Source organism: Rutidosis leptorrhynchoides, unplaced genomic scaffold (genome assembly GCF_046630445.1).
Source record: "Rutidosis leptorrhynchoides isolate AG116_Rl617_1_P2 unplaced genomic scaffold, CSIRO_AGI_Rlap_v1 contig44, whole genome shotgun sequence".
Classification (NCBI taxonomy): domain Eukaryota; kingdom Viridiplantae; phylum Streptophyta; class Magnoliopsida; order Asterales; family Asteraceae; genus Rutidosis; species Rutidosis leptorrhynchoides.
In genome coordinates, this window is record NW_027266672.1 from 41,127 (window position 1) to 54,666 (window position 13,540).

General features: G+C 42.1%; 1 protein-coding gene and 1 pseudogene across 1 annotated transcript; one reads left to right on the plus strand and one right to left on the minus strand.

The window, feature by feature from the left end:
* Window positions 1-331: 331 nt before the first annotated feature.
* On the plus strand, window positions 332-8,294 carry LOC139883716 (DDB1- and CUL4-associated factor homolog 1-like). Its single transcript, XM_071867854.1, is given in 12 exon segments — window positions 332-408; window positions 496-595; window positions 967-1,089; window positions 1,335-1,538; window positions 1,659-1,990; window positions 1,992-2,262; window positions 2,348-2,530; window positions 2,646-3,209; window positions 3,601-3,711; window positions 5,127-5,245; window positions 5,344-6,955; window positions 7,590-8,294. Coding segments are annotated over 12 exon segments (4,401 nt in total).
* A 1,085-nt stretch (window positions 8,295-9,379) lies between these two features.
* On the minus strand, window positions 9,380-13,435 carry LOC139883717 (aspartate--tRNA ligase 2, cytoplasmic-like; annotated as a pseudogene).
* Between the last annotated feature and the right edge of the window lie 105 nt (window positions 13,436-13,540).

Sequence of the window (13,540 nt, forward strand, 5' to 3'; positions counted from 1 at the left end):
TCCGCCTCCGCCTCGGCCGACGCCCTTTCCACCTCCGCCGAAGCCTCGACCGATCGTTCGGCTGCGGACTCTGCTAATATCTCACAGCGTCCTCGTCAGGTACAGCAATAGCTTCTCGGTCTTTGATTATCTCTGCTCGTTGTTATTCGGGCGAATCTGTTCCGGCGACTCGAGCGCGAGCTGACGCGCTTCTTCGACCTTGTGGACTTCTTCACAGTGTCATCTGCTGCGTTGCTGGGGTTCTGGCTCTGCTTTTGCTGCCGATTCTCACCGAGAACACCTACATTCCAGAAAACGCCCTCATGCCAGGTCGATACTCGTCACTAAAGTGATGCCCTCGACCAGTGAAAATTTAAGGCCAAGATTGGAGCTTGACCGTTCTGCTGCGTGGATTGGGATTAAATCATTGTAGGTTGGGATGCTGAAGTTTCGTATAGTCAGGCATTTTCAGTCTCTTTGTTTGTGCTCTCTGATTTTTTAATTCTAATTTTGAAGGATTGGGTTTCTAGAGCCTCCAGCATTGGAAGAAGGGATATTGGAGTCCTATTCTATTTTTCTTGATGTTGTTCTTAACCAAGTCTCCAGTGATTCTCCTGTATTCTCTCATGCGATCACTTGCTTTTAGCTTCTCTTTGAAATGCTTGGTTTGTTGCTTTCTTTTGATTTGTCCTTTCAAGGAACAAAAGCAATATTGTTGCCATTATAGGAGTCTCATTTTTCTCCTCCTTTTTGCATTTGGTGTTGCTTTAAGGTTGTAAGCTATGGTTGAGGTCTGCCTTATCTCCAAGCATCATGCGAAGCACACTTGTTGGGCAGTGTTTCCATTCTCGTAATGAAAAAATTCATAAGGATATCTTTGAACTTTTCCAGCCACTTTTTCAGGCATGCATTTATCTCCTGTCCTTCAATTACTTCTTTTACTTTCAAGTGCTGATGTCTGTGATGGGTAAATTTTGACTTCTCCAGTCTCTTGAAGCTTGGCAAGATGGCGAGCTTGAGAAGCAAAGAAGGAATTTTCTTTATTTTCTCCTCCATCAAGTGCCAGTTAGCAGCAACTTCAGTGTTCTTACTAGACAAAAAGCTCGCCAGGTACATATTCTCTTGTGAGTTCAGGTAGTTTTATCTGGTGCACTTGTTTTGGTTTATCTAATGGGCTGATCTTTCTTGTTACTTATTCAATCTCGTGTTTTCAGATAGCTTTTCTTATCATACACAGAGGTTACAAGATGAATCCACCTTCTCCCCCTTTTGAATGTTCATATATGTGGTACGGCTATATCTACTCTATATCCGTGCCTTTTTTGTATTGATTTTTCTTATGAATTTTGCTTCAGAGGAGCTCCAAATATAAAGAGCCTTCGAAGATTGCAGTGTTTTTGCCTGATGTGATGAAGTTAATATGTGCTTTGGCAGCTCATCGGAAATTTGCAGCCCTGTTTGTGGACAGGGGTGGCATGCAAAAACTCCTTTCTATTCCTAGAATTGCTCAAACCTTCTTTGGTCTTTCCTTTTGCTTGTTTACTATTGGTTCGATTCAGGTGATTCTTTAAGCACTTGGTTTGCATGATTCTTCTGTTACTGGGTCAAGGCTGTGGTTTTAAAGATGTCATTAACCTTAATTTATAACATATTCATCTCTTTTGGGCTGATCTTTTTAGGGCATTATGGAACGAGTGTGTGCCCTTCCTTCAGATGTTGTGCGCCAAGTTGTTGAGTTAGCCATTCAGCTTCTAGAATGCCCCCAGGATCCGATGGCACGAAAGAATGCAGCCTTGTTTTTTGCTGCTGCTTTTGTTTCCAGAGCGGTCCTTGATGCTTTTGATGCTCTGGATGGTTTACAAAAAATACTAGGTGTCTTAAATGATGCTGCCTCAGTAAGATCTGGAGTTAATTCCATATCACTAGGACTATCTGGTTCAAGTTCACTTCGGAATGACAGATCACCTCCAGAGGTGCTTACGTCATCCGAGAAGCAGATAGCTTATCACACGTGTTGCTTTACGGCAATATTTTAGGGCACATCTACTGTTGATTGTGGATTCAATTCGTCCATCTAAGACTAACCGCAATGCTCCCCGGAATATTTCGAGCATGAGGGCAGCCTACAAGCCCCTTGACATTAGTAATGAGGCTATGGATGCTGTATTCCTACAATTGCAGAAGGATCGGAAGTTGGGTCCTGCTTTTGTGAGAACACGGTGGCCAGCAGTTGATAAGTTCTTAGCCTGTAATGGACATTTGACCATGTTAGAATTGTGTCAGGTAATTGCCTTATGTTCTGCCTTAACCTTCTGTTCTTTTTGTGGGCATTCAATGCATCTTATTTTTCTATGCTCCCTGTATTCAGGCCCCACCGGTTGAGCGCTATTTGCACGATTTGCTTCAATATGCCTTGGGTGTTCTGCACATTGTTACACTGGTACCTCAAAGTCGTAAAATGATAGTGAATGCTACATTGAGCAATGAGCGTGTTGGCATTGCAGTTGTATTGGATGCTGCAAATATTGCTAGTACTTATGTGGATCCAGAGGTGAGTGATCATTTAATACTTCAATGTCGATATCACTTTTATTTGTCTTTATGGTGACAAAAATCTGAGTCATGAACCTTTCTTTCCTAGTAATTCTTATGCATTATTCCTGCAGATCATACAGCCTGCTTTGAGTGTGCTAATTAATCTCGTGTGCCCTCCGCCTTCAATTAGCAATAGACCTCCTATGCTTGCACAAGGTCAGCAGTCTGCTGCTTCCCAAAGCTCCAATGCCCTTGCCATGGAATCTAGAGATAGAAATGCAGACCGCGGTATCATGGATCGGATTGCTTCTGTGGCCATCCAGAATGATTTAAGGGATCGGAATGGTGAATCTAGTGGGGTTGATAGAGGTTGCACAACGTCATCTGGGACTCAATCTAGCACAGCTCCTTTGACACCTGTTTCTGCATCAACTTCAGGATTGGTTGGAGATCGTAGAATATCTTTAGGTGCTGGGGCAGGTTCTGCCGGTCTTGCTGCCCAGCTGGAGCAAGGATATCGTCAAGCAAGAGACGCTGTCCGTGCTAATAATGGCATAAAGGTCCTTCTGCATCTCCTCCAGCCACGAATATACTCACCTCCTGTTGCTCTTGACTGCATACGTGCTCTGGCTTGTCGTGTTCTACTTGGTTTAGCCAGAGATGATACAATTGCACACATATTAACAAAGCTCCAGGTGAGAAGTTTTGTTTCTCTGCACTTGCAGATTATACATTTAGTCATTTGAATATTATTCCGCTGATGCTTAAACTGCAAGTTGTTGTTTATATCCTGAGATGTGGATTCTGTCAGAGTGTTTTCTGTATCATGTGCAATTTTTGAACACATTTAATCACTTTGAATTTGCACTTTCCTTAGTACACAGAAGTGCTGCTGCCCTTGTCTCCAAATGTTGGATAATTGTTTTGCAGAGTTTCCAAGGCCTTGACTCATGGAAGCTATGAGTCAGCCACCAATAATTCTGTGACGGATAATTGTTTTTCGATCCAAAGTTCGAATTCAGTTTGTCAACAGATACAATATTAAATTTCTCGTGTATATGGAATTTATTTGATTTTTGTTCATAGGTTGGGAAAAAACTGTCAGAGCTCATTCGAGATTCTGGAAGCCAGACACTTGGGAATGAGCAGGGTAGGTGGCAAGCTGAACTAGCCCAGGTCGCCATTGAACTAATAGGCGTAAGCGAATGATATTCCTCATCTCAACGTATGTCAACAACTGCATATGTCAGGGATGCAAAAAATGCATAATGCTCCCACGTGTGATATTGTTTATTATAGCAAGATTTTAATAATGTGCACTTGTTTTTAAGTTTCAATAGTCAGTGAGTCTACTTGATCCCAACTCTGTTAGTGACCCAATTTGATAAATTCTCGGGACATCCCAAGTAAGATCTTATTTTTTTTATGCAAATTTGTTTATGAACATTTTGCATTGTGTACATACTTATTTTAATAGATGGTGAAAACATGAATCAGGTGTATGAGCTTACAACTTTGATAGTGTATTCGTTTGAGTTTTTTGAGTTCCAGCTTGATAAAGATATTTTTACCTCTTTATTAGCAGGCAAACTATGTAGAAACTCTTTGTTGTTAGCTTTCTATATGTCAATACTTTCCGTGCTTGGCATGTAAATCTTGTATTTCATGAAAGTTTTGCTGGAAGCCCTGATCCTTTAACCCTTTTTACGAAATGCAATGGACTCCAGAACCTCTTGATTAGTAAAATCAAAATCTTAAACTATACCACCCCCTCCCCCCCCCCCCCAAAAAAAAAGAAAAAAAAATTTAAGCCATTGTACTGGGTTTCGAATACGCGATTACGCGATTATTGGCTAGTCAGCAGCTTGTCACTACTTAAGAAAAAACAGAGATCTGATTTTTTTTTTTTTTTTCAGAAGATTTAAGACTCGAGTGCACTAATGGCAAGGTTTACAAACTGATTGCATTCCATATACAAGGTTACTTTTTCTGAAGTAATTCTAAATAGTGATAAGCAAAACTTTTAAGGGAGTGAACACTATGGATACCCATATTTAATTGCTTATATAGTGCTTGATGAGCCCATAGGGTCTCTACATGTACCTGCTTTCACTACTCGTGATTACTCATGCCCAAAAACGGCCATAATGTTTTAATGATGGATACAGAGAAAAGAGGAAAGGTTTTATCCCTGCTTGGCTGGGTAGCTATTTAGAATTCAAGTAAATTGTGGCCAGCATCTAAGTGTACCATGTGGCATTGTAAAAGGAATATGAAACAGATTAAGGTGATCAAAATTGTGTAATAGCTCATGCATGTTGTGAAATCCTTGCATCCCCAACAACATAGACACACAGAGAAGCAGGGAGGGAGACAGAGAGATCAGGGCTCGCCAGCTCTGGGATAGCTCCCATGTCTCGTTTCCAAATTCACTCGGGTCAAAAAAGGAGAAAGGAATCCTGGTTGGAATGCAAGAGAGGATCCTTATGGAGTTTTTTTTTTTTCCTCTTCTTCTTTTTTAGTTTCCATATGATGCATCTTGTTCCAAATTACTCAAATTTGCTTTCATTGCGAAGCACAGTTATATCGTAATTTTGTTTATGCATATGTAGATTGTGACAAATTCAGGGCGTGCTAGTACGTTGGCAGCTACAGATGCTGCAACCCCTACCTTGAGGCGCATAGAACGAGCAGCTATTGCCGCTGCCACTCCTATTACTTACCAGTCCAGGTTTGTTTTTCTTTTAAGTGAACTCTATATTTTGTTGATGTCAATGATTAATGTCATGTTAATTTAGCCTCCGAATTGTCTTGCCCAACCAATATCAGGGAACTTTTACTCCTTATCCTTGAACATCTGCAAGCGTGTGGTTTGGGTGGGAGTGCTGCTATGCTGCAGAAAGAGGCTCAACTGACTCCTCTCCCATCGACTGTGGCCCCAGCATCTCTTTCATATACAGCAGGCACCCAAGAATCAGCCTCTGTACAGTTTCAGTGGCCCTGTGGTCGCACCCCACGTGGATTTCTATCTGAAAAGTCAAGATTCTCTGAACATAATGATATTTCCAGATTGAGATGTGACTCAGCAGGATCTTCAATACGGAAGAAACCGCTGGTTTTCTCACCTAGTTTTGGTTCACAATCAAGGCAGCTGTCTTTCCATGATGGGAGTTCACAACTTAATAAGAAGCTATCCAGTGTCATAAAACCACCTGCACAAGTAATTGTACGTGAAACTCCATCGGAAGCTATGGGGAAATCTTTTGTAGATACTGATCCCCAGTGTAAGACTCCTATCATTTTGCCAATGAAGAGGAAACACCATGAGATAAAAGATAGTGGCTTTGCAATACCTGGGAAGAGGTTACAAACCGCTGAGCATGGGCTGTGCTCCCCTGCTTGTGTAACACCTCATTCCTTCCGTAGAAATGGTACATCAACTGATTCCTCTGGGTTTTCCACACCAAACTCAACTAACAGGGACTTACATGACCGATCAACATGTCTTTTATCTGATGTGGATGACAGTCCATATGTTAATTGTCAAACAGGTCACACAACTTTCACTGACCATGGGTTACTGAATGATCCCCATTCTAGCAATAACATAGAGAGGTTAACTCTGGATTCTCTGGTTGTTCAATATCTGAAGCACCAGCATCGGCAGTGTCCTGCTCCAATTACTACTCTTCCACCTCTCTCACTCTTACACCCACATGTTTGCCCTGAACCAAAGCGGAGTCTTGATGCTCCATCAAATGTAACAGCGCGTCTTGGCACACGGGAGTTCAGAAGTGTGTATGGTGGAGTCCTTGGAAATCGCAAAGATCGTCAATTTGTTTTCAGTAGATTTAGACCATGGCGAACATGCCGAGATGACAATAGTGGTCTCTTGACTTGCATAGCTTTTCTTGGGAACTCTTCTCATATTGCAGCTGGTAGCCATGGTGGAGAGCTCAAAGTCTTTGACACCAATACCAATAGTGTCTTAGACAGCTGCACAAGCCACCAGCAATCTTTGGTGCTTGTTCAGTCACATGTCTCAGGCGATACACAGCTGCTGCTCTCATCAAGTATTCAGGATGTTCGCTTGTGGGATGCCTCTTCTATAGGGAATGGACCATTACATCCATTTGAAGGGTGCAAGGCTGCTAGGTTTAGCAATTCTGGGAGCCATTTTGCTGCATTATCATCAGATTTAAACAATAGACAGATTCTCTTGTATGATATCCAGACCTATCAGATGGAGCTAAAATTGTCGGACACAACTTTTGGTTCTTCAGGTCGGGCGCACATGTATTCTCAGATACACTTCAGTCCATCAGATACAATGTTGCTCTGGAATGGTGTATTATGGGATCGGCGAGTTTCTGGCCCTGTTCATCGATTCGATCAATTCACAGACTATGGGGGTGGTGGCTTTCATCCTGCTGGCAGTGAGGTAACTAAACGCTTGTATTGTCTTTCTGTGCATGCTGGTTTATGTAAGTGCAGAAAATTAATTAGCTGATCACAACTTCACATTACTGGTAAACATTATAGCTTCTTTGTTGAGGAGTGAAGGTGCTTTGCTCTCTCTCTCTCTCTCGCTCTCTCTGTCTCTCTCTCTCTCTCTTATGTGCACATGTCCACTTGTGATTCTGTAATTATGTAGTGAGGGAACCTGGGATATACAAGCTTGTGATATGAATTCGATCGTGTGAGACAAGTTAACCATAGAATTCCTATGATGTGTGTGGGCGTTGTTGTCTTCTTTTCAACCCTATGCCTTTGTTATAAAATAATTTTTTGGTGGGACTTGCCTTCGAGTTACAAAGGGCTGGTACTGATGCTTAGATAGCAACTCCTTGGCATACGTTTATTGTGCCCTTAAGTTAAGAGTGGTTGGTCCATTATGCTCATTTATCTTGTGTGTAATATACACGCACTTGTTGGTGATCACACTTAAGTTTGGTTGCATTGCAGTAGTTGATTACTTTCTATGATCTCGTTCCTATTTACTCAAAACACATGCGAGTCTGCTCGGCTTTATTTTGCTTACCATCTAAACTTTTGCGACGATCCCATTGTTACAGGTCATAATAAACTCTGAGGTGTGGGATCTACGGAAATTCAGACTGCTCCGGAGTGTTCCTTCCCTGGATCAAACAGCAATAACATTTAATGCACGCGGTGACGTAATTTATGCAATCTTGAGGAGAAACCTTGAGGATGTAATGTCTTCTGTTCATACTCGTCGTGCCAAGCATCCTCTTTTTGCTGCATTTCGCACAGTTGATGCGGTCAACTATGCTGACATTGCAACTATTCCAGTAGATCGCTGCGTCCTTGACTTTGCAACAGAACCGACGGATTCATTTGTGGGGTTGATCACAATGGATGATCAAGAAGAGTTGTTATCTTCTGCGAGGGTCTATGAGATTGGTTGACGGAGGCCTACGGACGACGACTCTGATCCTGATGATGCTGAGAGCGGGGAAGATGAGGAAGAAGATGACGACGATGCTGATGTAGATCCTATATTGGGCTCGGGTCTAGATGGTGATAGTGATAGTGACCCTGATAATATGAGCAATGACGATGATAGTGTGAGTGATCTTGATGACGATGATGAGGAAGATGGGGATTTTATAATGGATGGTTTTGACTTTGATGGTGGACCTGGATTATTGGAAATTGTGACAGAGGGAGATGGCGATGACGACGACGGAAGTCAGCTGGTTGAATCTTTCAGTAGTGATGATGAAGAGGATATCGTGCGCAATGGCTTTGGCTTCTAATTGTTGCCAAACCTTGCTGTAAAACATTTTCCATATGTTTAGATAGTATGATTTTTTTTTCTTTCGGTTGAAGTAACTGAAAGGCGGAGGAGGCATTTTGTTTTTGATATTATTCGGATAGGTGAGGGTGAATGAATTATGTAAATTTTCAGTATCTCATGCAAAATACCGACCTATCCATCACGAGTCTGAATTATTTCAAAACATGAAAGGATTAATTGCAATTCTCTTGTTGGCCATTGTGTAGGGGGAGTTTTTTTTTTTTTAGATAAGGGGGGAGTTTAGAGTTCAGATCTCCGCACGACACGATTACGCTGGCAATGGTAGCGATTCCTTCCTCGAACCAAGTGAAGTCACCGGGAGGTACTGAGACGATCACTGGTCTTACTCTTGGGACACATGTAGCTGTCATCGTCTCATGTGCAATAAATGAAAGGGTTCTTGTGCACACCCTTTATAGTTAAGCTCATTACACTAATGAAACTGCTCTCTTGATTTTACTCTCCCTCAGACATCCCTCTGTACTATGCACGCGGCGACCCTTTTTATAAATTCTCATTGAGAAATCCTATGTGGCATACACGTCAAGGAATTTCAATCACAAATTCACTGCTTGGCCCACTCTCAATCATAAACAAATTAAAAACTGGCTTCTATGATATTTCTTATTACCAAGATGGTGTATCATGAAATCTGAAAGCACTTCAATCTGGAAGTTCGTGCGCACCAGTTAGTCAAAACTTGAGCCGAACCCATTGCATAAACTCCCATCTCCTTTAATAAATAGAGGAGAAATCATGTTACACATCAATTGCATATGATACAACGGCATTATTTAGTGAGTTGCTTGTGTTATCAAGAATCAAACTAATGGTGATGTGTACCATTTCCAACCCGTGCTCATGTCCATCCATTCTCTGGGCTGAGAGATTTAACCCGGATCCTCATTCTCATTGTCCGATTTCATTTGGCAAGGGACAAGACCAGAAATGTCCAAGTTACAAGTGGCTAATCGTAAGAAAATATTTTACTGAAATACACCAAAATCAAGGAGCACCATACGATTGTGTCAAAGAACAGCCCGGTTATAACACCATTACTACTAAGTCCTCTCGTGGGGAGATTCTAAGTGGATCACGAGGGAAAAGCGAGGTTTTCCTGATATTGTTGAGACCGCAGAAGAGCATAACTACCCGCTCCAATCCCGCTCCAAAGTCCCCATGCGGAGGTGCCCCATACCTGCACAAAATCACCAATTATGCTGACTCGTCAGAATGGAGAAATAATCATGTTCACTCTGATTAAGTAGCTAACCAAGAACCGGATTTGGATCATCAAGGCTTTGATAAGCTAACGCAACCATTTCATCAGTGATAGTGCAATAAACCAACCGTTTACAGGAGAACAAAGGTGACCAAACTGAATAACCTGAAAGAGTCGATGTATGTTTCAATAGTCTTCACATCAATTCCACATGACTCTGCACGTTTGGTAAGGAATTCAGGAACATGGACACGCTGAGCTCCTGAGATAATCTCCTCGCCTGGGACAGAGTAATACAAATCAGAAGTTTGCAGTCGAACATGGGTTGAATGCAAGCTTTGCTGGTCAAGAGACACTCATATGGGAAACTCTCAAGCATTTATAACGCAATCATGTGAGGAGACAAATGAGATTTACTAGGCATTAAACGGCCTCCAGATGCAACTTTATAGAGTTCATGCAAAAGAGAAAGCAGAAGCCTCATAATATATGGAAAAAGTTCTAAACCATCTTGGATTTATGGTAAAGATGTCATTATTAAAGACTTCATGGTATACAAGAATCAATGGAACATATAATTCTCCTGACATTTCAAGCCTTTGCTTCCATCCAATTTCCCCACTGTCTTTTTGAACAATTTGACCATGCATTTTAAACAGTTTCAAACAAACTGTAAGGCCAAATAATCAAGACAAAGGCATAATTCCGAAACCATCAATCAGAGAAAGTTTGCCGACATATAGAATGGCCCAATAATTTACCTCTACTAAAAACATCAAATGAATTACTGTAGGCAGGATTGTCATAACACAGCATGGTGTAGAATGGCCTAACAGCCAAAGGATAATGACGAAGTATATAGAACTCGGTGCCATACCTAAAATTAAAAGAAAGCTTGGTAAGTTAATTATACAGAAAATAATTACACTAACAATCTGAAACCCAACTTAGTACTTCAGGCACATGAAAAATTATTTAACATATTACTTTTCTAGAATCAGCTGACCCAATTTTCTCTCTACTTCTGTGTTCAAGTCACCTAGAGGATCAATCTCAACACCGGCATCCTATACAAGCATAGTAATGTCAGAGCACCAACGGAAAAATTTAGCACGCGTGAAGATATGTAGGTTCAGAGCCAGACAAACTACTTCAAGAGCACTCATCGACAAACCGGTAATTGTAACAAATGGAAAAAGCAACCTCAAGGATTTTAGACCAAAGACGATTAGTTTCAAGACATTACTAACCTTGAGTATTCAATCAGTAAGTTGATTCCATCTATACATGCTATATTGGACAATGAATTGACTCCAGAAACCCAATGCACTCATTCCAAGGGAGACAAGAAAACAAACTCTAAACAACAATCAAAGAGAAACTACCAACCCTTTGTTGACTGGGTGAATCTCAGTCTTGAGGGGATTTCTTTAGATTTAGCTCATAATAAGAGCTTATTGCTGAATGGACATGATTTTCCCTACTCAATCAAGGGTAAAATTCACTAAAACATCAGTTCCAGCTGAAAACTATCCCTAAGTAAATATGCTGAAAATTGACCCAAAAGGCCAAAACAAATGCTGGAACTCAAATATATAAACTATATCCATCACATTCGAAGCAAGTTATTTATTAAACAGCATGTATCAATCTAGTGAATAACGGTGATTTTGGGACTGCTTTGACATCTGGAAAGCTCATAAGTTGGGTGTTTAGTAGACATTATTCATAAGTGCCAATGAACCCATATGCTGCCATTATATCTGTTATAGTTCTTTTAAGTCTCGGCAGTTATTTAGCTGCCAAAAAATTTCTCCTCACCTTGAGCATTTGAAACCCTTCTTGAAACGTAAGCCGCAAGGTCTTTCTCAAGTACTGCAATTAAAACTTATTGCCCATCAGGTGCACTATGTTTTTTGTAAACATTACCAATTATGAGGATTGCGGGGAAAAAAAAGTGGATCATATCATCACCTTTAAAGGTTCAAAAGGGTATTGTCTTCCGATAGCTTCGAGTTCTTTCTTGCAACTCACATTCAATGAGTCAAACATGGCAACAAACAACTGGTCCATGATGTCCATCACCTGCACATAAAAGTCTGGTTCACTGAACCGAATTGAAGCACAAAATAAATGCAAAAGTACCCAATCCCACCTCAAAATAATGCTTCTTAATCTCCATTTCAACATCAAGCCCAGTAAATTCACACAAATGCCTCTGTGTGTAGGAGTCTTCTGCCCTAAAAACAGGGCCAATCTCAAAAACACGCCCAAAATCACCACAAATAGACATTTGCTTGTGAAGCTGGGGTGACTGCGCCAGGCACGTGGGGCGCCCTTTATAGTCCAGCTTAAAAACAGCAGAACCTCCTTCACTGGATCCAGCTATCAGTTTCGGCGTATGGATTTCAAAAAGCCTTCAGATGACAAGAACTGCCTAATTATCTGAACAATGTGGGATTGTATAAGTTTAGGTGTTAGACTCAGAACACATTATCCAAGATAAACATATATAGCAAACTGGGAGGAACCTTGGCCGCCGAATGCAGAACAGCCAGAGCATCAACATCTTATCTTAAGAAATTAGACGATCTGTTATTTGTAAGTTAGTGACTACAAAAACAACCCATTTTCAGTTGAAGTAAACAGAAACAAAGGAAACAGACTTCCCCATTTCTACTATCCTTTCGCCCCATGCATCATAAAGCTCCCTAACGTTTTGAGCCATATCCTCCTCAATGATTGGAGGAAAAACATAGGCATCAGATAAACTATTTTGGACCATAACATTTTACATCTAGACATCTTGCAGTTATTTCCTGTACGTGCAGAAAAGAGAGCAAGACAGAATCATGTCATTTTCTATGGACTAGTTGCTGTTGTGAAAGAGGGTAGAAAAGGAATACAATGAGTTTGGGAATTTCATCGGGTATGGGACATGGGGGAAGCTCACATTGCCAACTTGACTCTGGATTCGAAAGATGCCTTGATTAGCAGGCGTGCGTATGTCGAGGACCCTGAAATTTAACCTCGCATCCTGATTAACACGAACGAGCTACTCCCCGGCCTGCGAATTATGCGAACAAGGAACTTAAAACAGGAGAGCCTTAGCCTGGACACGAGTGGAAAGATGAAATGATTATCGAGAGAGAGAGAGAGAGACCTGGAGAGCCTTCTCGATCTCAGCCTCGCTGCGGGCAGCGTCCTCGAGATTGATGGGGGAGGGTGGGGAAGGCCTTGCTGGCGCAATGGAGCTTGAGGACCTGAATCTCCACCTGCTGGGAGGCGCCCTTCATGGGGGAGGAAGGGAGGGTGAGGGTGCCACGGACGTCCACGATGGACTCGCGGTTCAAGGACGCCACGAACTTCACCATCTGCCGGCTGACCGAGCCCTCCTGCTCGGTCACCACGCACTGCACCGTGAACCCCCTCTCCCTCACCGCCACGAACGCCATCTTCTTCCCCACCGCCCTGATCGCCTGTGCCCTCCCCCGCACCAGCACGCTCCTCCCCTGCATCCCCTCCCCCAGCGCCCCGACCTCCGTGTACGGCTCGCCCACCTCCTCCTAGGACTGCAAATCGGGCAGCGGGACCTCCCCGTAGTTGACGGCGAGGGGATCCTGCTCCTCCTCCTCCTCCTCCTCCTCCAAATGCAATAAATGACAACGCATTAGAGCCAGTAGGAAACTTCCATCCAAATGCAGATGACATTTCCGCAGCAAATGATAAAATCCAAAAGATTGAATTGGAAGATATTTTTCCCCACTAATATCAGGTTCGACAAACAACAAGCGAGATCTGGCCCAAAAGACAACCTTGGTAAATGACAATGGAAGAACATTGGGATCAATTTCAACCAAAACATCAGTCCATAACATGGGGATGCACATCCATCCTCTCTATTCCCGAGAAACAACCATATTTTGTGAACTGAAACCACCCCACGCACCAAAATCCTCCTCCTCCACACCATATGGAAGAAA